The sequence below is a fragment of the Rattus norvegicus genome, chromosome 7 (genome assembly GCF_036323735.1).
Source record: "Rattus norvegicus strain BN/NHsdMcwi chromosome 7, GRCr8, whole genome shotgun sequence".
Taxonomy (NCBI): Eukaryota; Metazoa; Chordata; class Mammalia; order Rodentia; family Muridae; genus Rattus; species Rattus norvegicus.
The window spans coordinates 48,818,999-48,844,289 of NC_086025.1; the positions used below are offsets into that span (position 1 = coordinate 48,818,999).

Here is a 25,291-nt window from a genome sequence, read left to right on the forward strand (position 1 = left end):
GTAAGAATACGCAAAATAGTTCTTTGCTTCCATTCAAATGAGCTAACGCAGAAACGAAGGGTTGCATATCAAGTAAACATGATGTGGAACACCCTGAAAGTTGTAGAGACACCGCTGCAGTGGTCACAAGGAAAGAGCTGTGGTTCTTAGCCAGGGTGGGAAAATGGTTTCAGAGAGGAGGGAGAAAGGAGTGCGGGGATTAGGCCTGGATGCGGATGGGAATCCCAGCCAGGCAACTGCAAGCCTAATACTAGGCTTCTGTCCCTAACCCAAGGGCAAGGAGAGCCAGAGGCGGGACGTAAGCGTCGCTGCAGTGAGATTGGGATTCCACCCTAGCTGGGAGGGAAGAAGAGGTGGGGAGCAGAAGACCGCCTCTGGCGGGAAGCCTAAGGAGCCGGGGAAGAAAGACGGCTCTGTTACCAGGCAACAAGGCCCAGGCCCGCCTCCCGCTCCCGTTGCTAAGCAACGCCGAGGCCAGGGGGAGGGCGGCGGAGCAGCCCTACGTGCTGACGCTAATTGTATATGAGCGCGAGCCGCGGGCTCTCGGGTCTTTTTTAGCGCCATCTGCTCGCGGCGCCGCCTCCCGCTCCTCCCGCCGCCGCCGCCGCCGCCGCCGCCGCCGCCGCCGCCGCCGCCCTGAGTCACTGCCTGCGCAGCTCCGGCCGCTCGGCTCCGCGTCCGAGCCTCCTGGAACGGTAACGGCTGGGACTGGGATGGCCGGGGAGCGGGGCCTGCGAGGTGTTGGGCTGAGGCCGTGGGTAAGCGCTCCCGAGGGGCAGTGCGGCCTGAGGGACCCGGAGGAGCGCCGGCGGCTGCGGGGCGCGCGGGACGGCGAGGCCGCGGGAGAGCGGAGGAGGAGGCCACGCCGCGGGGCGCCCCGGCCTCCTCGGCCTCGGTGTACCCCACCACGAGGGGATCCCGGCGAGGCAGGCCGCGGGGATGGGGGACATGGAAGGAACGGTGGCCGCGAGTTCCGCCCGCAGGGAGGGGCTGCGCAGGCCGCGGCCTCCGCGCGGAGGAGCTCGGGCACGTGGGGACCACGCCACAGGCGGCCGGAGACCCCTGCGGGGGCCCACCCGACCTCCCTTGGAGTTGGAGGAGGGGTCGCCAGGAGTACCAGCCCCCCAGACGGTCTCACTGGCTCCCTCGGTCTTCCTGGAGGAAAATGTGCTAGCGGATGGGAGGATGGAGGGACGAGCAGCCTCCACCGCCAGGGTTCTAAGGGGTTAACACGTGCAAAGCGTTCAGCTTAGCTATTTTTTTTTTTTAACAAAAGAATTGTTTTGTGTCTCACAGGTACAGTTAGAACTTCGATGGGTCCCGCGGCCGGGGTATATTTGTGGAAAGATTTGATCCTAGTCTCCTTAAACCTCCAGATGGTTCTGAGACGAAAATGAGAAGGGCTGGCTTGTTGGGGGGGGGGTGGTTTATTAGACCAACAGCGTAGTTCTTCCTTTCAGGAAGCCCCCAGGATTCAAACTAGGAATGGAGTGGAAGGGCCGCGAGACCAAGCTCAGTGCGCCACATTTCTATAAAGCTCTCTGGAGTGGCTTTGAAGAGAGGGTGGAGACGGGTCCTGTCTGGAGGGCAGGACTTCTCAGATTCAAAGGATGCCTCAGGCACCCAGGCTGTCTCCTGACTCCCAACACTTCTAATTTCAGGAGAGCCAACATAAAGTTTGCTAATTTTGAAAGTAGATGCCATCAAAACATCTTTTCAAACTTAATATCCAAAGAATACTTTGAGTTAGGGGAGTACCTAAAATTTAATTTATTTTAAAACTACAAGTAAGCGTGGGGGGGTGTTAGTGGTCTTGGGGAATTCTTATTTCTCAAACTTGTTTTCTGTTGAAGCATACATCCCAGATCTAAACTGTACGACTACTTTAATTCTAAGTCTGGATTGGAGGGATTTAATTTAGCATTAGTAAGGACTTAGACATCTGTCATAAAATCTTGACTTAATACATGTTCTTTTCAAGTCAGCGTTTAGATTATTAAATAGAAGTTAAAGACCCGTGACATCAGCAAGAAAAGTTTTGTTAGACTTATCTGTTGCAAAAAATCTGTTCTTTTTTTGTTTTTATCTTTGGCCCTATAATTGACAATACTTTAATACTGATTGTGGCACCTCACTTGTCCTTTCATCAGATTAAAAATAACACTCTTGGCAAAGCCAATGTGTCTAAAATTCTATAGTTTATCTCCTTATTTCCTTGCTTGTGTTGGCTTCAGGTGACCTAAACCAATAAATACTGGAAAGGGACTAAAAAAGAATTTGATGATGTCAAAATACATTGCTTATTTTGTTCAGTTAAAGTTCTCAAAGGATTAAAGAATCTTATTTTATAGGAATACGTGTGATCATTCTAAAACTAAGCCTTTTCTGATCTGTATCTCATACCATGAGCAGATAAGTGATTTGTCTGGGTATGAAGTGTTAACCTGTGAGGATTGGGAGGAAAGTTGGAAAAGGGTAAGGTAATTATGGTTTGCTTTACAGAAAAACTGTTGAATTGGTTAAATTCAATTCAACCTAGTTTAATTCAAGTAGCAAGTTTTTGTACGTGCTAGAGGTAAGGTCATGGGAGTGGCTGCCTTACACATCCTTTGAGACCACTGGACCATGTTACTGGGTTGACAGGAAGGAACCACTACATCTTGGGTTAGCAAGATTGGTAACCTCATTGGTAAACCTGTACAATTTGGACTTTTTTATATTCCAAAGTTTCACATTGTTATTTGTTTTTAAAGTGGAAAAGGAGCTGTAGCTTATTAATATTGCAGGGGCTGGAGAGCTGGCTTAAGAGCACTCACTGACGGTTCTTCCAGAGGACTTGGGTTCAATTCCCAGCACCCACATGGCAGCTCACAATTGAAACTCTGGTCCTAGGGCATCCAACACCCACATGGTATACAGACACAAATGTAAGCAAAACAAAGTTACAAAACAATTTTTTTAAGGATGATACTACAGGGGAACAGATTACTGAGGCTTTATGACAGGTTTTCTAATGTAGCTCTACTGTCCTGAAACTGTGTACAGACAAGACTGCCCTTGAATTCAGAGATTCTCCTGGCTCTGAAGTGCTGAGATTAAAGGCATGGCATTATTTAAATTCCACATGGATCATTTATTCAATGCTGTCAGATAGCATTAACTTTTCTTTCTTTTTGAAGTTGTCTCAGGGGTTGGGGATTTAGCTCAGTGGTAGAGCGCTTGCCTAGGAAGCGCGAGGCCCTGGGTTCGGTCCCCAGCTCCGAAAAAAAAGAAAAGAAAAAAAAAAAGGTTTGAAGTTGTCTCACTGTATAGAGCTTAGGTAGTAGTATTAACATTTTAAGTAGAAAACAGGTCTGGCGTGGTAAAAAGCTTATTTAGGGTTACTGGGTTTTTGCAGTGAAGATATACAGGTTGATTTTAAATTTTAAAGCTTCATTTTGTGTATGAGGGTGTTACCTACGTGTCTGTACCATGTGCATGCTTGGTACTTGTAAAACTTAGAAGAGGTGTTATCCTCTCAGATTGGAGTTTCCGACAGTTGTGAGCTGCCAAGTGAGTCGGCTTCAGGTTGTGCAGGGAAAACAAGGGTTCTTGAACATTAAGCAATCTCTCTAACCCCTTATATTGAGTTTTAAAAGATGGTGTCTGACTTGAAGTGCTGGACATCGGTGTGAAATTTAAAAGCACTGTCCTGGGATTTGCTGTGCGGAGAAGCTACAGTGTAGTTAGGTGGTTTTGTTTCAATATGGAGTTTGCCTGCATTGTAATTCAGTAGTGGCTGCTTAAGAGCCTTAGTGCATGTCTGAGCTACCTGTGACACATACTTGCATATGGACAAATCGTTACTAGTGAGTGAAGGTAGCTAGTCCTTTCTATGTGTACATTTGCTGTTGGGTTCTTTTTTACATGGAAGGTGGTGGTCTCAGGTAGTCATTTTGCTTGGGAGTTTAATACCTGGCCAGTTGTGACTTGATTTGCTATCACTAGAATGGATAGTGAGTGTTTAAAACAGTGCTGTTTAGGCTTGAATTGGAGCCATGTTTGGTGCTGAGCCCCGAATTAAGGAGACTGTTCCAAAAGAACAGTCAACATCTGAAAGTCTTGGGATGGAATGAGGTCTGGGAGAAAGAAAGGTCCAAGTCATTGAGTTTCTGGTTTCTTTCTCATCATGAAATGACTGCCTGCTTCACCATGCAGTCACTATTTTTCTAAAGAGGAAAAATTTGTCTGCTAATATCTCAGGGAAATTTCCCAGAAAGTGATGATGCATCAGAAGGTGGTAAGTAGTTTTGATACTGGATGCTTGGACATCTGGCTATTAGAAGACCACAAACTGGATTAGAGTGTTTTGTGTCATCAGTTGTTTTGTGGTGTTTTTTCTACTTTCTGTTGAAGATTTTACTTAATTCAGATGAATTGATTTAAGGAAAATTAGAAACTAGCATCCTTTCCCATTGAGGTGGTTTGTGCACTCTTGGGTTCCACACTGAAGTTTTTCTGTCACATACTGGTCTTGAGTTTTCCCCCCATGGTAGTACGGTTTGGTTAGGGTTGTATATTATTTTACTGTTGTAATGATGGTGGGATTCTTATTTACTGGATAGGGTGACACACACCTATCACTAGGTGACACACTAGGGTAAGGGCCAGACGGTCACTTAAGCTCAGCAGCTTGAGTACATCCTGAACAACATAGTGTTGCCATGTAAAAACATTTAGATGTATGCCCAACTCTGTCCCAAGTGTTTTTTAGACTGTACCTGCAGTCACTTCTAGTTAAAGCTATTTGTAAGAGAGCATTTCTAATGACATTGCTTGGAGATATTTTCTGCTTCCAGTTAGCTGCTTCCCCTTCATTTAATTTTCTTTGTTTTTTAAAGGCTTTTGGTTGCAGATGGAATAAACCATTGGTTAATACACTCAAGGGTCAGCATCTAGCAAGCATGGGTACCACTGCCTGTCAATGCTTTGCCATTTCCTGTTGTCTCAGTTGTTTATCTTCATTAGGAGAGTAGGGTTTACTGGATTCCTTTGAACTGTGGATTGGTGTCTTTCATCACTTCTAGACATTTCTTAATGTTCTGTCCTTTATACTTCTTAGCCTGTGTTGTGTCCAGTCTCAGACTTTGTTACTCTAGCCCTCTCCAGGACTTCCTCACTCAGGCCTGGCTTGCTGCAGTGTGGCTTCCCAGCTTCCTCTGAACATGGTCCACTTCTCAGCGAGTCCAGTTTATCCTTAAGCCAACCTATTTAGCTTGATGTCATTATTTTTATTCCGGACGTTCTATTTCGTTATTCCCTATATTTGGTATCTTATAATAGATGGTTGTCTTGTTGTAGAGGATGTTTTCTTCCTTCAACTCCCTTTACTCTTCCTCCCTGAGATCAAACTCAGACCTTTTGAATGCTGTGGGGGAAAGTCTTTGAATTAAATATTTAAACTTTTGTAGTATAGGACCAGTTTTCTGCTTTTATGAATTAGAGACTAAGGAAGAAGGTATCTTTCACTTTTTGATCTGCAAGTGCCTTTGAATACATTATCAGAGCCCACTAAGCTAGAGTTTAAAAATTTAGGGGACCGAATAGTAGATGAATTAGGGCTATTAGTCCAGGAGAGATAGTGTATTTTTTTTTCTGGGATGTAGCATTTGGGATTTCTGTTTAATTTGGTAGGGTTGCTGTAAAGGTTTTATGGGGCTGGGAATTAAACCCAAGGCATTACACATAGTAGGGAAGTTGAGCTGCTAACCTGAGTGCCCAGGATTTTGATAGCTCAGGGCTGTTAAAACTGAGTTTCCATTCTAGGCTGGGTGGCACCCACATAGTCTCATTTAAAGAGGAACTACAAAACATTCAAGGCCATCCTTGGCTCTGAACTGAGTTCTAGGCCAGTTCAAGTCAGTGCTGTGTGAGGTGCTGTCTCATTGCACAGGGAGCTATTGAAATGCTTCAGGTTTAGCCAGTGGCTGTGACTTCCATGCTTGTGCTGTGTCAACTCCTCCCCAGATAAGTGAGGTTTTGGGTTTTTGTTTTTTAAGTCTGATAATGGCAGTTGACCTTTGAGCAAAAGTAGCTTCCAAAGACATCAGCTTTGGCCTTAAGGATTTCTTAACTGTTTTGCTAGGGCTTCTGTGCTTTCACAATTCACAGTTTTAAAATAAAATTTATTCTGTACTTTGGGTTTTCAAAAGTCATCTGAATGAAAGTTTTTCACAAGAATACTGTTTTTATATGTGTCTGTAGGATGTCTCCCTGGGAACCGAGGCTTACTGATTTCCTTTAAGATGAATGGCTACTGGCCCCCAGGATCTGTTGGTCTCAGCTCCTTCCCTAGTGTTAGGATTGATGGCAATCCTGTCTGCATACAGTATTACTTGCTCAGTGATGAGGGGCAGAGCTCAGACTCCTAGTACCCATGGATAGCTGTAACTCCAGAAGCCCTCTTATGGTTTTCCTGCACACACATTGTACTGGTTTGCCTGTACTCACGTTGTACACTATACAATGAGCTGCATGTTTCTTAGTTCTTGTCAATACAGTGATAGCAGAAATCATAAGTGCTGCTTTTAGGCTTCAGTCCTAAGGCATTCCCATGTTCTCACTGTTTTTTGGTGATACAGCATAGCTGTTTTGGTGGCTGGGCTGAGTCTTCAGCAGTGCAAAGAAGCCATGTCCCAAAGGTTTGATAATACGCCACAATGGAAGGCTGAAGTACAGAGAGCAAGGCCGCCCTGCTGGTCTGAACCACCTTTATGATCACGTGACTGAGAAGGAGCCGCCTGTTGAGGTTGCTATAGTGTTGGGTTTCTGTTGTAGTTCTCTTCATCCTAACCCTGATTCAGTAGTCTTCAGACGCTTCCAGATGCTAAGAGGAACCTAAGAGGGTTGCTGTAAGAACTAGGTTTTTAGACAGTTTTCTCTTAGCTCAGGCTGGGTTCCATCTCCGAATGCATTAGCTGTTCTTAAGTACGGGGGCCAGTTTTCATAAAGTAGCTGAAAGAACTTATAGTTACACAATGCTGGAGCTGTTAAAGACTCTAAAAGTCATAGAAAGTTTTGCTTTTTGAAATGAATTTAAGTTAAATTAATGGTTTGGGCTGGCAAGATGGCTTACTAGGTAAAGTCTGCTACCAAGCCTGATGACCTCAGATTATCCCAGGATCCGTATGGAGAGTGAACACCAGCTTTTGTAAATTGGCCTCTGAACTCCTCAAATGGAACACACACAATAAATAAACACCATTTTAAAACAGTGTTAAGAAACAAAGTGGGTTGTCTGGGTGTGGTCGTGCACACCTCTAGTTCCAGTCTTGGAAAACAGGGTCTCTCTTTGGGTTGAGACCAGCCTGGTCCATGTAGTAAGTTTCAAACTAGACAGGGTTACATGAAGAAAACTTGTCTTTTAAAAAAAACATTCTAAGGGGCTAGGTAAAAGTTGACTTTTTACTATCATTAAAAGTATTTGAATAAAGGTCACTGATCTATAAATCTGTTAAATGTGGTTTCTTTGAATTATAAAAGCTAGCTTCTGAAACTTGTTTTCTTTTGTATAATAGACTCTGTTCCATAATTCCTAACACTTGTGATTTTTAAAGGGAATATAAAATGACTAGATTTAGTGTTTTATTGATTCCTATGGTTTCACTTCGAGTGTTTTTCTTTAAGCAGAAGTCATGCTTGTTTTTAACACTGTTCTCTCTTTTTTTTCTTAGATATTTGGAGTTCTTAAAAGATGGCAGACATTGACAAGTAAGTGGGGACTTTGGTCCTTTTTCAGATAATTTGTTGTGATGTAGTTAATAGGGCAGATTGTAGATTATAGAAATGGATGGTGCTTATGTCCTTTGGTACCTATTATACTATTGGAAGTTAGGTGGAATACTCTTAAAATACATTATATAATCATTCAAATAGAGTACACCACCCCCTGGCAATGGGCAAAGAGACCCCTTGTTAATGGAGTTGTTCTTACATCAGTCAGGGGCAGAGCAGACACAGGCCTTTGTTCATCCTAGCTTGATGCCTGGCTTGGTGGCCAAAGCTGTTTCATGCCTAGGGCACAGCCGTGGCCCCCCGCCCCGCCCCGCCCCAAATAGTCAGTACTTGAAAGGCAGAGTTTCTGGGAGTTTGGAAGCTAGCCTGGTCTATCTGGTAAGTTCCAGGACATCCAGAGCTACATAGTGAGACCCTATCTCCGAGAATACCAAAAGGAAAACATACTGTTTGACAGTATTTGTTCTTAGAGAGTACTGACTGTGGTAATAGATCATAAGTACTTGGGAAAGTTTTTATCATGTATATATATAATCTCAAACCATACTCTTATTAACACTGTGTGTAAACATGTAGAATTGAAACAGCAACTATGCACGTACTTGGGAAAGTTTTTATCGTGTATATAATCTCAAACCATTCTCTTATTAACACTGTGTGTAAACATGTAGAATTGAAACAGCAACTATGCACATGAAGAGTGGACCCCTCTCGGGTGTATTTTGGTTCACTTCACTTTTCTTTAGAATGTTGATGCTGGCTTGGGGAGGCGGGTGGGGCACTACTGGCAATAGAACCGAGGGAACACATACTAAGTAAAATCTCTGCCCCTGAGCTGTCTCCAGCTGAGTAGGTTTTGAAGAACTGAATAGGAAACACTGACTTGAAGCAGTGTTGGCTTTTAGTGGCTTGAACTTGATTTTCTACAAGGGTTCTTGATAGCTTGGAACATAGGTGTAAGCAAGTTTTCACAGTGTGTGTTTCAAGTGTGGATGGATGTCATACAGAATTATGGTCTGGGAGAGTGGAAAGGCTGCCCAAGATTTGTCACATTTAATTTGACAGTCTTAAAATTAAAATACAGCACATTAATTAAGGTCGGCAGTAGCTTTTTAGATACCAAGGGCATGTATTGGGAGACAGGAATTTACCGTAAGGCCAGCAAATAGGAAGTATGTATACCAGTTCTTACCTGTCTTCATACATGCTTGCTCTCTTTGGAAGAGGACAGGAAATTATAGAACATTGACATGGCATGACTGAAAGATTGTTTATGCTTGATAGTTACGAAGTAGAATTCTGAATGAACATTTTTATTCAGAATTTTGAAGGCACTGTTCCTACTTTGCCTCTAGTGTGATACTGAAATTCAAAGCCACAGTTCTGATCACTTATGCATTGTTTCTTTTGGTAAATTTCACTAATTTGGCTTTAGTTTTTAAAATGTCTAGTTTTGTCTAACTTATCACTTGATAAATAACCTTACAGTGGTGGGCCCTTTGATTCGGCCGAGTTGGGCGACTTTCAGTTGTACTTGTCCATTGGCTTGTGTCTTCTTCTGTAGCTCTTGTTAGGTGCCTTGTGCTCCTTTGTCTCCTAGCTGGTCCTCATCCTTGTCTCCGTGCTCTTCTTTCTGGACAGATATATAGAAACTTTTCTGTCTGTGTTCTCAAATCTATAGCTTTAGTCTCTCTTGCTTTTCGTTTCTCTTTCTGATTTCATTGCTTGTCCTGTCTTTGAGTGTTTCTTTCCTATTTAGTCTTATTTACTCTTAAGTTTTCTTTTCTCCTTTTGTTTTAGACTTAGTTTGTAATAGACTTTCCTAATGAGATAGGATCATCTGCTTGTTAAGACTGCTGTTGAGGGATCTGGATGAGAGAGAGCATTGAGAGACATTAGCAGTAGTTGATGAGAAAATAAGGCTTGGTAGAGGGTCTTATTATTGTGGGACTCTGCCGACGGCTCAGGAGTGTTTGTTTTCTGTAAGAACTCCCTAATGTCAGTGGTTTTCCTGGATGAGCAGTGTTGGATGTACAACTGCCTTCTAGTGTTGTAGGAATCAGCTTAGAATAAGGCAGCTAGGGAGGCCTTCAGCATACATATATATGTGTAAAACTAGTCATAGTAGGTACTCAATGTCTCCTTCCTCAGGCCAAGTTGTGAGCTCCATTTCCAGAGTAGAAACTGCCATGTTTCTGAAAGGACTTAGGGACTAAATTACTTAGTATTTTAGCTCAGTCATCCCCAGTTTGCCCACTTTCATCCTTTGGCCCTACTTAGACGTGCTGTCACTACCGTTATTTTATACTGTCCATCATGCCAAACATTCACGTTTCCAACTCAGATTTCAGTTCTTTGAATAAAGTTGATTGCTGCTTATGTTTTCTGGCTTCACAATTTTGCTGTTCTCCTTGCCTTGACACTTAGTCCTAATTCTTTATCTTAAGTAACACTTAAAGACTCTTTCTGTTTTTGTTTTGTTTTAAATTGATTGTAGAATTATTTTATGTATGAGTGCTCTATTGGCATGTACACCTACGCACCAGAAGAGGGCATCAACCCCATTATAAATAATTGTGAGCTACCATGTGGTTGCTGTGACTTGAACTCTGAACCTCTGGAAGATCTGAGCCATCTCTCTAGCTCCTTGATTTTAGAAGTATTAAGTTAGATACTATCTCGTCATCTTAGCTTAATAGCCATCATTTTGTAAACAGAAAAACTTCAAATTGATTCTAACAGCTTGATTGCTCTCCCCTGCTATTTAATTTTATATGGCAGTTAGGCTTGAGAGAAGTGACTCTTCAAAGAGCCAGGGAATGAGAAAGGCTTAGAAGTGAGTGTTCTAGGTATTTTGAGTATTAAAAACTACTCAAGTAGTTATCTCAGCTGTTTCTTATGTCTTATGTTCTAATGCTAAATTTGTAGTATTTATAGAAACAGAAGTAGGCTAGATTTGACCATATGATAATAGGTTGTGAAATTTTTTAAAGACTTAAGATAGAGTTCAGAAAATATTTGAAGATACTAAAGGAGCAACTGATGCATGCAACCTCCGTCTCTGTGTGCATGCACAGAAGATCATAAGGAGTCAAAGAAACCGAGTTTCTAGGACCATAGATTTCTATTAGCCTAGTAAGTTTACACACAAAAGCAATTTAACATATTAAATCTAGATGGTAAATAGGGCCTGTGTCTATCTATAGTCCCAGTAAGCACTCTGAAAATTGAAGCTGGAGAATAGTTGGCTTTGTAGGGTGCCCTGTTAAACATGGCAAAACCTTGTCAAGCAAGCAAACAAACAAAACCCAAAGGAAAATTGTCCTTAATCTCACCCCTTCCAGTGCTAGATGGAATCTCATATAGACAAAGTAGGTGATTCTCCAAGATGATGAGAAAGATATTACCTTTCACCTAATGGAACCATCCTGGTTAAACTTTAAGCAAGATGTTAGGTCAAAGATCTTAACATTTCTTCTCCATCGTTACTATGAAGTTTTTGAAAAAATGTCCAAAGATAGTACAGTCCTGTAAGTAGTCATAACCCTCAGTGTTTAACAGGGTATCTTGGTTTTTGTTTGTTTGCTTGGTGTTTTTAGACATGGTTTCTCTCTGTAGCCCTGGTTGTCCTGCACTATAGATAGACTAGGCTGGCCTCTAACTCACAGAGATCCACTTGCCTCTGCTTCCTGACCACCAGCCAGGATCCTCTGTTTTAGATCTAACATCATTATTCTTAGATTTAGTTACTTAACATTTTCTGGGATATCTCATGGTCTAATGTGGCTGCTAAAGCTATAGTTGTCTTATGCAGAATGGAAGCTATCTACCATTTTGCAAGGATTCCTAAAGTTTTAAATTATTTGTGTTGTATATGATCTCACTGCCACAGCCAGGGCTGCATGGTAACAACACATCCTATCAAAAACAAACAGGATAAAAGAACTCAATAAACTCACTGTTGAAAATAAAATCAGGCCAGGTAGTGTAGACCTGTAACCCAGCACGAGGTAGGAGTGTCAGAAGACGTTGAAGCCTATCTCCTGCCATGTAGGATGGATACATGAAACAGATGTACAAAACCAGCAGCAAATAAAATACCACTGTCAAAACTCTAGTCCTAGATAAAAAAGAGGCAAGGTATTTCGCTGCCCTATTTATTGAAATGAAGGTTCTTTATTACAAGGATACAAGAATGTAGTCTTTGGATACGTAAAGAAGGTTACAGCTTTACAGGTTGAAGAATATACACTGTTGTTGGCTAGATGGTTTTAAGTAGTGGTGTTAAACACTTGAGTTAATAGAAGACTGAATTTCGGTCCTGAAAGAAGCATATTTATTTAGCCAGTTTCTCTAATCTTGTTTTGTAATTCATACATTTAAACTATGGTGTGATGCTATGACATTGTAGCAAAGAACAGTCTGAACTTGATCAAGATTTGGAAGATGTTGAAGAAGTAGAAGAAGAAGAAACGGGTGAAGAAACAAAAATCAAAGGTATTCTTTTAAATTACTTCAGGAGCCAGTGACGTGCTGGCATTTGTGTTCTAGTGGAGAATAATGAGAACATCCCCCTTTCCTGGACTCTGCCCTTTGTCCTCCACCTCCTGGTCCTTTCCTTAGGTCAGTAACTGTTTGTATACAGAGGAAGCAGTAAGCAAGGACGATGGGAGTATGTGCAGTCAGTCACTCAGCGTTTTCCCACTACTGCTGGAGTTAAGAGCATCTAGCCGTGTCAGTAACTGACTTTACTCTTTAAGTGAGACATACCGGAAGGTCTGGAAGTAGGCTTTACTTGGCAATGCTTCTAAGCTGTGTTTACTATTTAATTGTTAGAAAGCATTGTATATGTCCTTCAAAGTGCATCCTCTTAAACACCAAAAGGGCGCTTGATCGTGTACACAGCAATAATTTGTACAAGGAGTAGTACTGATGGAGGAGATGTGGTCCAGGAGTACCAAGGTAACCAAGTGACTCACTTTCATTTCTAGCCAGATGGATTTTAATTGTGAAAATAAGAGTTTCTAATTGATGTTGCTAAATGCCTATTGTTATAATTGTATATCATGTAGTTACTAAACTATCACTAAAAGCTGATTGGTCTCCAAGAATAACTGATAAATTTTATAAATTCAGCTTATATTTAAATTAAGTATAATTGTAAAAAGTCACTGGTCACTTTTGGCCTTAGTTACAGTAACCTTTGACTATTTTTGCTACTAAGTTAATATACAGGAAAGGGAGAAATTATATAAAATTTGTATGTTATAATCTCAAAATTACACATGTACATAAGCAACATTATCAACAACATCCATATAACCCCTTTTTCTGTGGCCTAAAATTGTTGGTACACTTAGAGATTTCTGGTGTTGACTGCCTTCAGATTACTGTCATGTCTCAGACACCTGGATGAAGTTCTGGGCTCCAAGGTGAAAGATGGATGAAATTTAAGATATTAGAACCAGAAGAGATTGTGTCCATTGAGCTTGTGAGACAGGCCTAGAGAGATCCTGTGTATTAGAGATCTTAGAAAACTGGACATCTCTACATTTCTCATCAGAGCAGACCAGCATTTTATGGGCCTGTTAGGAAGAATTTGTGATTGGACTGTCAGTGGGAAAGAAACAATGTCATAAATCCCTCTTTCAATGCCCCCTTTCTTTTTAAAAGCACGTCAGCTAACTGTTCAGATGATGCAAAATCCTCAGATTCTTGCAGCTCTTCAGGAAAGACTTGATGGTCTGGTAGACACACCAACAGGATACATTGAAAGGTACAAGATCTTTTTTTTTTTTCTACCTTCCTCATTTATCTTTTGCTAAAAAGCCATCTAAGTTTATCTGTGTGATCCTGGGAAGCTAATGTCTATTAGTATCTAGTATAAGATTTGGGGAAGTGACGGTGGAAACATCTTGGGTCTTGCTTGGTTCAGGTCTGTAGGAAGTATATGATCTTAGCCGTTTCTATGATAAGTTTGTTAGAAATGGTACAGAATTAGAAATACAGATTTCTTTTTTTAAATACGGATTACTTCTTGTAGTTTAAAGCTTAAAGTTCCTCAGCTTTCTGTTTTTAAGGTCCACGTGTACTCTTTCCCTGCTTACTGGAAGTGTTCCCTGGCTCTGTGTCTCCTGTTATGTCACCTCCTTCCCCTTTGCTAGGACTGTCTTGACACAGATTGTAGTGGATGGACGAACATCACTTTGTATATCCTTGTAAGGAACTATAATGGTTTCTTTGAGCTGTTTCTCTCATAGAATTGTTACTCAGAGGCCAGCATTCTTTACCTGTACCAGTCTTGTAGCAAGATTCCTAGACGTGCTGAGTGTTTAGTGTGAGAGTGGCTTTATTCCCGTGTCTGCCAGACGTTGGCATCCAGCTTTCGTAGGTTGTTTCTTGTGAACTAGTCTAGAAGCTATGATCTTGTTTTACTTGTATTTTCTGGCAGCTGCTTTTCAGAAAGTGTGAGCCTTGTCATCCATTTTGTATCCTCTGCCCATTCTTACTGACGTTACTTTCATTTTGTTAGAATATTTTATGGAAGTCTTTGCATAATCATTTTCATCTTTAGCATTGTAAAATATTATCTATGGAGTCTTTCAGAAAACAGAAATTTTTAAATTTTATATTAGCAAAGTGGCTGGCCTGTTTTTCATTTTATGTTTGTGGATTCAAATTGCTTACGAAGTCTTAGCTCCTATATTCTTCTTGTTGGCTAGTTCTTTTGTGTTTTCTTTTAAATTTAGGTCTTTCATTTCTTCAGAGTTCAACTTTGTACTTGGTACAGGTAAACATTCATTCCTTTTTAATAAGTTCTTACAAAACTCCATTAACTGAACTATTCCTCTTTTCTATTACATACTTAGATACCGTGGCTTCATGGTAATGTCTGAGGGCAAGTTGCTTCCACTCTCAACGCTAGGCAGTGTTCAAGGTGATCAAGGTGTGACTCTTTTGTTCTTGTCACATTTGACCTTTCAGTAGATCTGGCAGACAAGATGTTTCCTTTCATACTGTCCTATGTATACATAACGATCTAAACTCCCTTAACCTTTATGCTACGTGTTTGACAGGGTTCTCAAGTTTTTTTAATTCGTAAGGTTTGATATTGGTTACATTCAAGTTCATGGGTTGGCAGAGTTAGTATATCTTACCATCATCTGGTCTGTATACTTGTATTTACAGCACATGCTGTCTCAGCTTTGTGGTTTTTTTGCATGTGATATTCCTGTTGTGAATAGTATTTTATATTGTATTCCTGCTATACAGAGAATTGCTGTATTTTTCTAGTAGTATTGCTAAAATCATTGGAATAATTTCTAGTCCTGGCCGGCCTGGAACTTGCTAAATAGACAAAGCTGACTTAGAATTCTCAGAAATGTTGTCTGCCTTTGCCTCTCAAGTCCTGGGAATAAAATCATTCTTTTTATTTTATTTTAAAATCTAATTTGGTTTGTCTTAAGTCTTGTGTTAATTTTGGTTTGCTAAGTTCTAAACATATATGTAGGTTAGGTTTAAAATGGGCAATTGTCTTGATCTTACTAATGTATCTTAGCACCTTCATTCCTCTCCCCTCAGAAGGGGCTTCTCTGTAGTCCTTGCCATCCTGTAATTAAACTCTGTAGATCAGGCTGGCCTCCAACTCAGATCTGCCTGCCTCTCCTCCCAAGTGCTGGTTAAAGGTGTGCTCAGTGACCAGGCTCTTAATTTACCTTGGATTTCCTTTGCATTTCCTGCTGCTCTCTCCCTTATTTCTGGCTGATTGTGTACTTAGCTTTGTCTCTCAGTTTAATCTGTCCTTCATGGCATTTGAATTCTTATTTTTATGTAGGTGCATATATGTACGGGGTGGGGTGCTAAGAAAGAAAAGTGGGTCCTAGAAATTATAGGTGGTAGTGAGCAAGCCCCATGGGTGCTGGAAAAATAAATGCAAGAGCAGCAAGCACTAAGGCACTGAGCCAGAGCTTCAACCCTGTCTTGTTTTTGTAGCTTTTGTAAATACTGGTGGGTAGCAGATGCATTTGTGATACCTAGAATTTAATGCCTGGAACCCGAACAGAAGTGAACCTTCTCACATCTCAGTGTGGTCATTTGACCTATGCACAGCTCCCCCACCTGGGCAATAATAATAAAAACTTAAATGTACGTGCAGAGAGAGGCCTTATCCTGGTGGTAATAATTCTAGTGTGACCGTGCTGTGTAAGCCGTCTGTATTTCCGTGTAATAATTCCTGCCTTGGTCTGGAAGTTTGTATGAAGGATATGTTAAAAACATGGGTTTATGCCTTTGTATTTTCTAGATTCTTTTATTCTAACATTAAGGTTCATATTCAACTTTTGCAATTTGAATGTGGTTTTTATTTGGTATTATAAGTTAAAGCGGGCTGGAGAGATGGCTCAGCGGTTAAGAGCCCCGACTGCTCTTCCAGAGATCCTGAGTTCAATTCCCAGCAACCACATGGTGGCTCACGACCATCTGTAAAGAGATCTGATGCCCTCTTCTGGTGTGTCTGAAGACAGCTACAGTATACGCACATATAATAAATGAATTTAAAAAAATAAGTTAAAGCACTAAGTTACTTTTTTATGTTTCATTTTTTTAAAAAAAGGTTTATTTATTTATTTTTGTATTAAAGTGTTGTGCCTCCATGAACATAATGTACACGTAAGAGGGCTTTGGAGTCCGTGAGTCTGGACTTACAAGTGGTTTGCAAAGTCTATGTGGGTACTAGGAATTGAACTGGGGTCTTCTGCAAAAGCAGTAAGTGCTCATAACCATTGAGCCAACTTAGCAGCCCAAGTTTCTTAAGTTCCTGTGTGTGTTTTGAGACATGAAGCCAGTTTGTTCTGTCCTCAGGCTCACCTTACTATGTAGCTTCTTGGCGCTCTGTTCTGCCTATAGATTCTGGGGAATCCAACATAAGTTGTCAGGCCTGTGTAAGAAGTAGGAAAAAAACTGATAACAGTTGAGTTCCTTAGTTTTAACTACTTCAGTGGTTAGGTAAGAAAATTATTTTACAAAAATTTAGAAAGAAAATTCAACCCGGATTAAGGTTATTCCTTGTTTTTATCTAGTTATTTGGGTATTTTTTTCTCCTATTGATTCATTCTACCTGCTTTTATTTTTTTATTTTATTTTTTTCTTTTTTTCGGAGCTGGGGACCAAACCCAGGGTCTTGTGCTCGCTAGGCAAGCGCTCTACCACTGAGCTAAATCCCCAACCCTCTACCTGCTTTTATAATGAAAGGATCTGTATGTCTATTTTGAATTTTAGTTACTTTAAATTCCTTGTTTCAACTCAAATGAATCCAGTTTTATGTTTTAGTTTTAATGTATGGAAAGTTTGACTTGTGTTTTTCTATTATTTTATATAATTTTTCAGCTTGCCTAAGGTAGTCAAAAGACGGGTGAATGCTCTCAAGAATCTTCAAGTTAAATGTGCACAGATAGAAGCCAAATTCTATGAGGAAGTTCATGACCTTGAGAGAAAGTATGCTGTTCTCTATCAGCCTCTGTTTGATAAGGTAATGATTTATACTACTTTCTAAGCTAACTCAGAGAAACAAACTTGCAGGAACTGGTTTAGATATCTCAGTGGAATGGGTATTAGAGGTACATGTGAAACATAGTAATTATTAAAAGTTGTAGTATTTACTAAGTAAATCAGAAACGAGTAGTTTAAAATTTTAGGTGCTATTGTTTTTACATAAACTCTTTTTTTTTATTTTAGCGATTTGAGATCATTAATGCAATTTATGAACCTACAGAAGAAGAATGTGAATGGAAACCAGATGAGGAAGATGAAGTTTCGGTTAGTACCTTACAGTTTTCTGTAATCTAGATAGGACCATAATCAGTGTTTAGAAGTAGCATTTATGTACGTATTGTGTATGGTATTAGATAACAACTCTGGAAGTGCTGGGGCAGCAGATGAGCTGTTGTTCAGCCGGCAGCGCCTACTTTTGCATTCCAAGTTTCTCATAGTTTCCTTTGCCCTTTTGATGGCTTGTGAGAGAGAGAGACAGAGAGACAGACCATGAGGTTCCCCAGTGACCAGCCTGCACTGAGTAATGACAGCTGTGAGGGAAGGCTGTACTATGCCGTGTGGCCAGGCTGCCTCCTTTAGTATCACCACTTCTGCAGGGTATAATCAGGGTTATTTTGAATAAGGATCTCAGAGACTGAACATTGGATACGTTTCTGTTTGCTGTGGTTAAAAATCTTGTTAGTGACTTTATTCTTTTTCATATGTTCCTAAAGTTCTTGATGTGGGTGGTGGCTATGAGAGCATTGATTGCTATGTATGAAATAGAAGTTGTCCAATGAGTGACAACAGAAGTTACACAATTAAACTAGAATACTGTTGATTGAAGGTTGAGAGTTTATCCAAAGACCCATTATAGTCATTCCATTGTGTGCTGTCTTTTCAAGGAGGAGCTGAAAGAAAAGGCCAAGATTGAAGATGAGAAAAAGGATGAAGAAAAAGAAGACCCTAAAGGAATTCCTGAGTTTTGGTTGACAGTTTTTAAGAATGTTGATTTGCTCAGTGATATGGTTCAGGTAATTTAATTCATAAAACTACCTATAGTTTTATGATAAGATTTTAAGAGAAGTTTTTTGATATTTAAATATCTGGTTTTCTCATGGCTTACTTACGGTTTTATATGAAGAAAATTCAGTTTTGGTTAATCAGAATATTTTAAAGTCATTAATGAAGTGGTATCTTTGACCATCATTATTAGTTGGTGCTTTCTCATTGTTTACAATACCTTCTTGTTTTTCTGTGCTTAGTATCCAGGTAGGGTGTTTAATTTATATTGCACTAAAAAATCTTTTCAATTTGAAACTTGTTAATCCAGGGGCAATTTGCATCTTAAACTATAAAGCTACTTAACTCACTTATAATGTCCCTGGAAAACCAACACAGACATCGCCTTCTTTGGAACTTCCCGTCTGGTTCCTGAGCCACTGCCATCTGTGTAGTCCTTGAGCCCTAGTTTGTGACTGTTAGGGTTACCAGCGGCGAAGAACTGATCTCAGTGACGAGTGGCAGTGCATTTCTGCTCTGCCAAAGTAGAGAAGGGACACGCAGCTTGAAACCACAGCAGATAATCAGGAAGTATTTTAAAATAAACACAGCCTTTTATAGATTTTATTTTTCAGACTGGTCAGACAGTGTGCTGAAGAAGCACAGTAATGAGGTGGCCTCAGGCAGCGTCAGTATAAACCTTGTGGTGAAGAAGTAGGGTTCATAGTTACTTGTGTAACAGACATTGCCTATATCTAGTCTCTAGTTTTTGTGTGGTAATTAATAGAACATTTACCCTAAAATGCCAGATTAGATGCTAATTGTTATTTTAATTTGAAGGAACATGACGAACCTATTCTGAAGCACTTGAAAGATATTAAAGTGAAGTTTTCGGACGCTGGCCAGCCTATGGTAAAAGAAGTTTTAAATGCTTAGTTTTGTAGTATGTTGTTAAAGAAACGTTTTAAACATGGCATTCAAGAGTTTTGCTGAAGTGTGGTATTAAAGCTGGCACTGGGTACTCTTAAGTATGTGCATGTTTGGTTTTGGTGCTTGTGACTTTACACTTCCATCTACTCCTGTGGGATTTAAGCCTTTTAGAAGTAAAGATAGTGATCTTAGATTAAAGTAGATTATTTTTAGAACAGGGAAATTATTAAAGGTGTCTGCCCAGGAATGACTCCACGCAAATGATGCTTGAGGGGATAGAGATCAGCTAATAACCCCTTCTATGTCAACTACAGGCAATGCTATTAATGAAGGATCACTGTCTTAAAGTCAAGTCTTTTCAAGGTTGGAGTTGAGGGTGGAAAGAAGGGACACTTGGTCCTTTATTTAGTTTTACCTGACCTAAATAAATGATAATTTAAGTAGAAACCATATTGTTCATCTTGTGCCTTTATTTAACTTTGCCTGTAACAGAACTAAGGGTTTCTCTAGATCCCTGTTAGAGTTGTATTTCAGAGTGAGGTAGAGCATTAGGCTTTGGTGTATGCTTAACAAAAACAACAGGTCAGAGTGTTTACTAATGCACTGAAATTTACCGTTTAAGAACCTAACTAACATTTGTTTTCTTTTAGAGTTTTATCTTAGAATTTCACTTTGAACCCAACGAATATTTCACAAATGAAGTGTTAACAAAGACTTACAGGATGAGGTCAGAACCAGATGATTCTGATCCCTTTTCTTTTGATGGACCAGAAATTATGGGTTGTACAGGGTGAGTTAATTGTACCAGCGTGTTTTGTGTTTAACTGTAGGTAGAGTTTTCAGTATGCCCTGTGTTGTCCTGTTGGGTTTGTTTGCAGCCTGACATTTTAGTCTCTTCTGTTTTCCTCTGGGTCTGACTATCATATATATTTATGGGAAGGAATACACTATTCACTTTCTTTATAGGTCATGTTAATGCTATTTTAAATCAATTTTAAAATTTTGTTTAGAAAATCTCAAATTTTAATTTGACATGTAAGCACTTGTAAAAATCTAGTAATCACATGTGCTAGAATATCATAAAAACATGTTGTGTTTCCTAAGGTGCCAGATAGATTGGAAAAAAGGAAAGAATGTTACTTTGAAAACCATTAAGAAGAAGCAGAAACACAAGGGCCGTGGGACAGTTCGTACTGTGACTAAAACAGTTTCCAATGATTCTTTCTTTAACTTTTTTGCTCCTCCTGAAGGTAAGTAGTGAGTAGTATTTCAGTTTAGGTCGGGCACTGATGTGTGTTGTGTTGTACTTTGTGCTTAATTTCTTTCTTTTTTTTTTTTTTTTTCTGATTTGGATTTCTTTTAATTTTGCAGTTCCTGAGAATGGAGATCTGGTAAGTTGAGTTTCTAAAAGACACTGACATTGGCTGGTCTTGAACTGAGATCCACCTGCCTTTCCTTCCCCAGCCACTGGGATTAAAGGCATGTCCGGCTATGCCTGCTAAAGACTCAGTGCTTTATGTGTGTGTGTTAGTGTTTGCCCGCATGTGTGTATGGGTCCCGTTTGTGTGACTGATGCCCACAGGAGTCAGAAGGGCATAGACTGAATCTTCTTGAAGAAAGTTAATATATATACAGTGTTCTTGTGGGTGCTGGGAACTGAATCCTGGCTCTTCTGCAAGAGCAGACAGTGAGCCTGCTAAGCCATCTTGTCAGCCATAGTTTTGTTATTTCCAAAGGAATGCACTAGTGTACCAAAGTTTCTTTTTATGTTTTGCTCTTTAAACCCAAAGTTCCATATAATAAACAGTCCTAATGTCTTATTACAATTTTTCTTGGTGTATATGCTGGCTTGCTAACTTATTTCTGAGTATCAATAACATGCAAATCCAACACATATAGATGGCTTACTTGGTAAGTGACAGGCAGGCAGAGTTGGAACTTTATCTCACAGGCCGACTAACCGGACAACTCTCTTTAATAGGATGACGATGCTGAGGCAATACTGGCTGCAGACTTTGAAATTGGTCACTTTTTACGTGAGCGTATAATCCCAAGATCAGTGTTATACTTCACTGGAGAAGCTATTGAGGACGATGACGATGACGTGAGTACATTTAAATCCTGCTGTGGGGTCATCTATTGGGGTTATCATACATAGTCAGGATTGGTAAGAAATTAGATTCACTTTTCATAAAGTAGGCTATAGAAGGGTTCATAATGAGTCTAATCTCTGGATAGCTTTTCTCAATTGTGAAGTCTCTTTAGGGTATTTGCATTCGTTTACAATTTGATTTTGTTTTTCTGTTAGAAATAATATTCTAAATTGGTGAAATGTGGTTCCCTTTATTTATTTTATTTTGATGTCATGAAACAAGTAGAACTCTTGACTGTTCATGGCAACACTGTTAGGTGATGAAGAGGCCCTAGGGAGGCCTGGAGCAGAGCTCGCCACTCACAGCAAGGGCAGCGTTATGCTTGCTGTTTCTTTTTGATCAATTTTAGTGTTCCAAATTATGGGTGTTACTGATCTGTGCTTGCTGAGTCGTTAGTCACTCACACTCACTTGTCTTTTTTCAGTATGATGAAGAAGGTGAAGAAGCTGATGAGGTAATGTTTACCAAATGAGCAAATAATTCACTGTATGACACTGAGGAGCAAATTGAGTGATTAATGTATTCCTTTGCTTATAATCATTCTGTGATTTGGGATAAATTTTGGAAACTGATTTTAGAATTCTACAGCCAAACAATGTATGTATAAGGTTTCAATAAATAAATTGCAAAACTCAGCAACATTTTTTTTTTTATTTCAAATAATTTTGTTCTGCTGCAGGGTTATCAGCTCTTTGAAGAAGTCAAAAGCTGCAGTAAACTTTTTCAACGTTGGCTGCAGTAAATCTTTTCAATAAAAGCTGTCTGGATGTCTCAAGTTGTGTTGGGAAATTTTTCATATTAGAAGCTTTCAAATTAAATTGTATTATCAACAAACTCTGTAATCATGAAAATCTGTTGACCCATAGCTATAACTTGTATAAAATTTCCATACATTATGAGCCAGTTTTTTCTAGTATGTACCTACTTCATGGATGCATTTTGAACTTTAATATAGGAAGGGGAAGAAGAAGGAGATGAGGAAAACGATCCAGACTATGACCCAAAGGTGAGCAAAGCTGGCTGTTCTTCCCTGCGCTAAAGAATAGATGAGATGGTACTCGCTTAATTGCTCATTATTTGGTATTTGGCCTTTTTAAAGAATTATACATATTGCATAGATTGTTTTCCATGCAAAGAAAAGTTATAATTAGTCAGCTAAAGGAAATCTGGATGGAGGAATATTTTGAACTTTGGATTTTCCAACTACTGTTAAAATGATTTGATTCCTAAAGGTGCCAGTTTAATTCTTGGAATTTTAGTGTTAGTAAAGCATTTTCTCTTTCAAAGTATATAATAATAGATTTCGGGACTCATTTGAAACCTAGAATTTCCTTTATTTTGTTCATCTACCATATGCTGTAAAATAATGGAAAGAGACTTTAAGTAGAAGTGAAGTTAAGAAGACATTTTGATATGAATTAGTGTTACAGCTAGATATAAACAAACAAAAATTGACAATGTCCAATACAGTGGTTATTTTAAGGTTATAGATTCTCTCAGGAAATAATGCTTTATTAATGTATACTTCAGTGACTTTGAACATTAATTTGTTGCTCTCCTATATTTTCTGTCTTCACTGTCTTTACAAGACAAGATATTTTGATAATTATTGTTTGAAAAATGCATTAAAATCAGTAGAAGGTAGATTGACATGTTGTTTTCCTTTAACAGAAGGATCAAAACCCAGCCGAGTGCAAGCAGCAGTGAGCAGTGACTGGCCTTGAGGACGGCCTCCCTGTAATAGCCTAAACATGACTCATTTACTTACAGCCTTATGGTTTTGTATTTTCTTGATAGAATCAGTAAGTTTCTAAGGGAAAGGAAATTGATATTTTGCAGACCAATTTGTTCTAACCAGCATCCCAACTCTAGCTCTGTCAGCCACGTTACCGCATCCACCCTTTACTGCATGCTCAGGTCGCTGCAGTCTGGTTCTCCTGGGAGATTTTCATCATGTAGCTATTGGATACAATTATGAAAACCAACTGTTGAACATATTTGGAGTAGCTGTTTCTTTCCTAGAGAACCAAAGCTGTTTCAGCTGGTAGAACAGGTTGAAGCCCGCCTGCATTAGCTGTGCTTTCCGTTATGTTTAGAGGGATGCACAGGCACGACATCATTCCAGGAAGGAAAATTGTGGTTAAGAATTTCCAGTAAGATCATACTTAATAGCTGAGATTTTTAAGGCATTTTTATGTTTTCAATGACATAACAAAAGTCAACTCATGCTTATAGCAAGGTGAACAAACCCTAGGTTCTCTTCAGACGTTAATTGATAGTATTTAATGTACGTTGAAAGTTAACCTCCATTAATGACATCTTTTCTTTGTGGTAGGGCCTACCTTCTGCTTTCCTGGAAAAGATGAATATACATCATTTGAACCTATTTTGAGTTTTTCTGTTGTTTTGTTTGCCTAATTTTGTTTTTATAGCTTAAAATAAAAATATGACACAGTCTTAGCTCTCACGGGATGCTGTCTCAGTTTGTACTGATTGAGGCTATTGCAGAGGGTGAGTTGGAGTTCAGGGTGCCTAGTTGTCTATTGAACAGTGTTGAGGAGGTAATATACACGCTTTAAGAATGTGAAGTGTGCTTAGTTGTTTGAACAGAAATTGCGCTTGTTAGAGCTGACTGTTTACTCTGGCCTCAGTGCTAAGGGTGAGGAGTGTCATGATGAGCCCTGCTGTTTACTGTGTATGACTAAGGATGGATGGGTAGTACTGTTGGTTCAACTACCTCAGCTCTGTTACAGCATATTGGGATAAATCTCACAAATGCTCTCAGTCTTACAAAATGCTCAAAAAATTGGCCTCTGTACCACGAGTGTGATGCTCAGCGACATATTCACACCAAACTGATGATTAAACTGGAGAATGAAGTTTAAAACCCTTCTGTATCTGGGCATGTGGCTCCTGTTTTAGTGGGAATGAGTGAAAGTCGTGTATGCTTTCAAGAGATTGAAGGGTTTGGGGTTTTTTTGTTTGTTTGTTTGTTTGTTTGTTTGTTTGTTTTTGGAGTTAACTTTTTATACCCCACTTCAGATATTTCAAGCAACCACATTGTAGCAAATCCTAAGGTGGTAATGAGGCAGGGAGGTGGCATTAGTTTCAGAGCATGAGAGCCACATTTAAAATACCTCAGGCTATTTACTGTTCACTGTGGGAAAGAAATGGTCTCTGACAGGGTTTAATTGAATTGGACTTGGAGGAAGTTCCTGCTGTTAATAAAATTTACATTGAAGAAACTTTTTTTGGAGGTGATAGTTCTTTTTGTGAGATTTTAATATTAAGCTCTTAGAATGTGAATACATTCTATAGCCAATATCTTCCTGAAATTTTTAACTACTGGAAATCCTTAACCAACTATATTTTCTTCATTTTGAAAAAGATTTGGTTGCTTTTTCTTAGATGGTTTGTGCTATTTTCTGTAATCATAGTTCATCTAAACACAGCCTATTTTCTTGAACATTAAAGTTTATAACTTACAGATCTCCTTTTCAGTAACCTTACAGACTAGCGCAGTCTTCCCTTCCTTCTGTAGGAGGTAGCTGTTGCCAAAGTGCAGAGGTAGCTGGCTCTTGTCTAATGGGAAAGTGCTGTGTGGAGCTTCAGGGGTCAGTCTTTCTTGTGACATCTGTCAGTCCCCAAGTGGTTCTATTCTCCTCTAGAAGTCTGAAATATGTAATCTGAAATCCTTAATAAAATTGGATCTAATTTTATAAAATACACTGGTGATATTTGAAGTTTTTACAACTATACATAATGTTGAAGGGAGAGCTGCCAATCCTGTGCTTAAAATTCTGATCTATTAAAATTCATTAAATTTAACTCATCAAAGCAATCTTAGTACCAACATAAAGGAAGATGTCTGTTGTTCTGATACAGTGAGGTGGCAAAGGAAAAAT

General features: G+C 39.6%; 1 protein-coding gene and 1 non-coding gene across 7 annotated transcripts; both read left to right on the top strand.

The window, feature by feature from the left end:
• Positions 1–465: 465 nt before the first annotated feature.
• On the top strand, positions 466–25,110 carry Nap1l1 (nucleosome assembly protein 1-like 1). 6 transcript variants are annotated; one of them, XM_006241342.2, is made up of 16 exons: positions 466–695; positions 7,713–7,749; positions 12,185–12,270; positions 13,447–13,549; positions 17,158–17,299; positions 17,506–17,586; positions 18,207–18,335; positions 19,144–19,215; positions 19,884–20,023; positions 20,338–20,483; positions 20,605–20,624; positions 21,215–21,337; positions 21,811–21,840; positions 22,342–22,392; positions 23,058–23,123; positions 23,722–25,110. In XM_006241342.2, exons 2-15 carry the CDS (start codon positions 7,733–7,735, stop codon positions 23,091–23,093), a joined length of 1,176 nt encoding a protein of 391 aa, XP_006241404.1. In that variant the 5' UTR covers positions 466–695; positions 7,713–7,732; the 3' UTR covers positions 23,094–23,123; positions 23,722–25,110. The 6 variants fall into 6 exon arrangements, with proteins under 6 accessions (XP_006241404.1, XP_006241405.1, XP_006241406.1 ...); NM_053561.2 differs by having other exon boundaries at positions 551–695; positions 23,058–23,858; XM_006241343.3 differs by lacking the exons at positions 22,342–22,392; positions 23,058–23,123; positions 23,722–25,110 and adding an exon at positions 22,066–22,161.
• LOC120093965 (small nucleolar RNA SNORA48) lies at positions 7,923–8,065 on the top strand. The gene has a single exon (XR_005487674.1). It is a non-coding gene; the product is annotated as a small nucleolar RNA SNORA48 (small nucleolar RNA).
• Positions 25,111–25,291: the final 181 nt, after the last annotated feature.

Coding starts and splice junctions, on each gene's coding strand:
- Nap1l1 (XM_006241342.2), top strand. Junction 20,024..20,337: donor GAAATTATGGGTTGTACAGG/GTGAGTTAATTG, acceptor GTGTTTCCTAAG/GTGCCAGATAGATTGGAAAA. Junction 20,484..20,604: donor CTTTTTTGCTCCTCCTGAAG/GTAAGTAGTGAG, acceptor TTAATTTTGCAG/TTCCTGAGAATGGAGATCTG.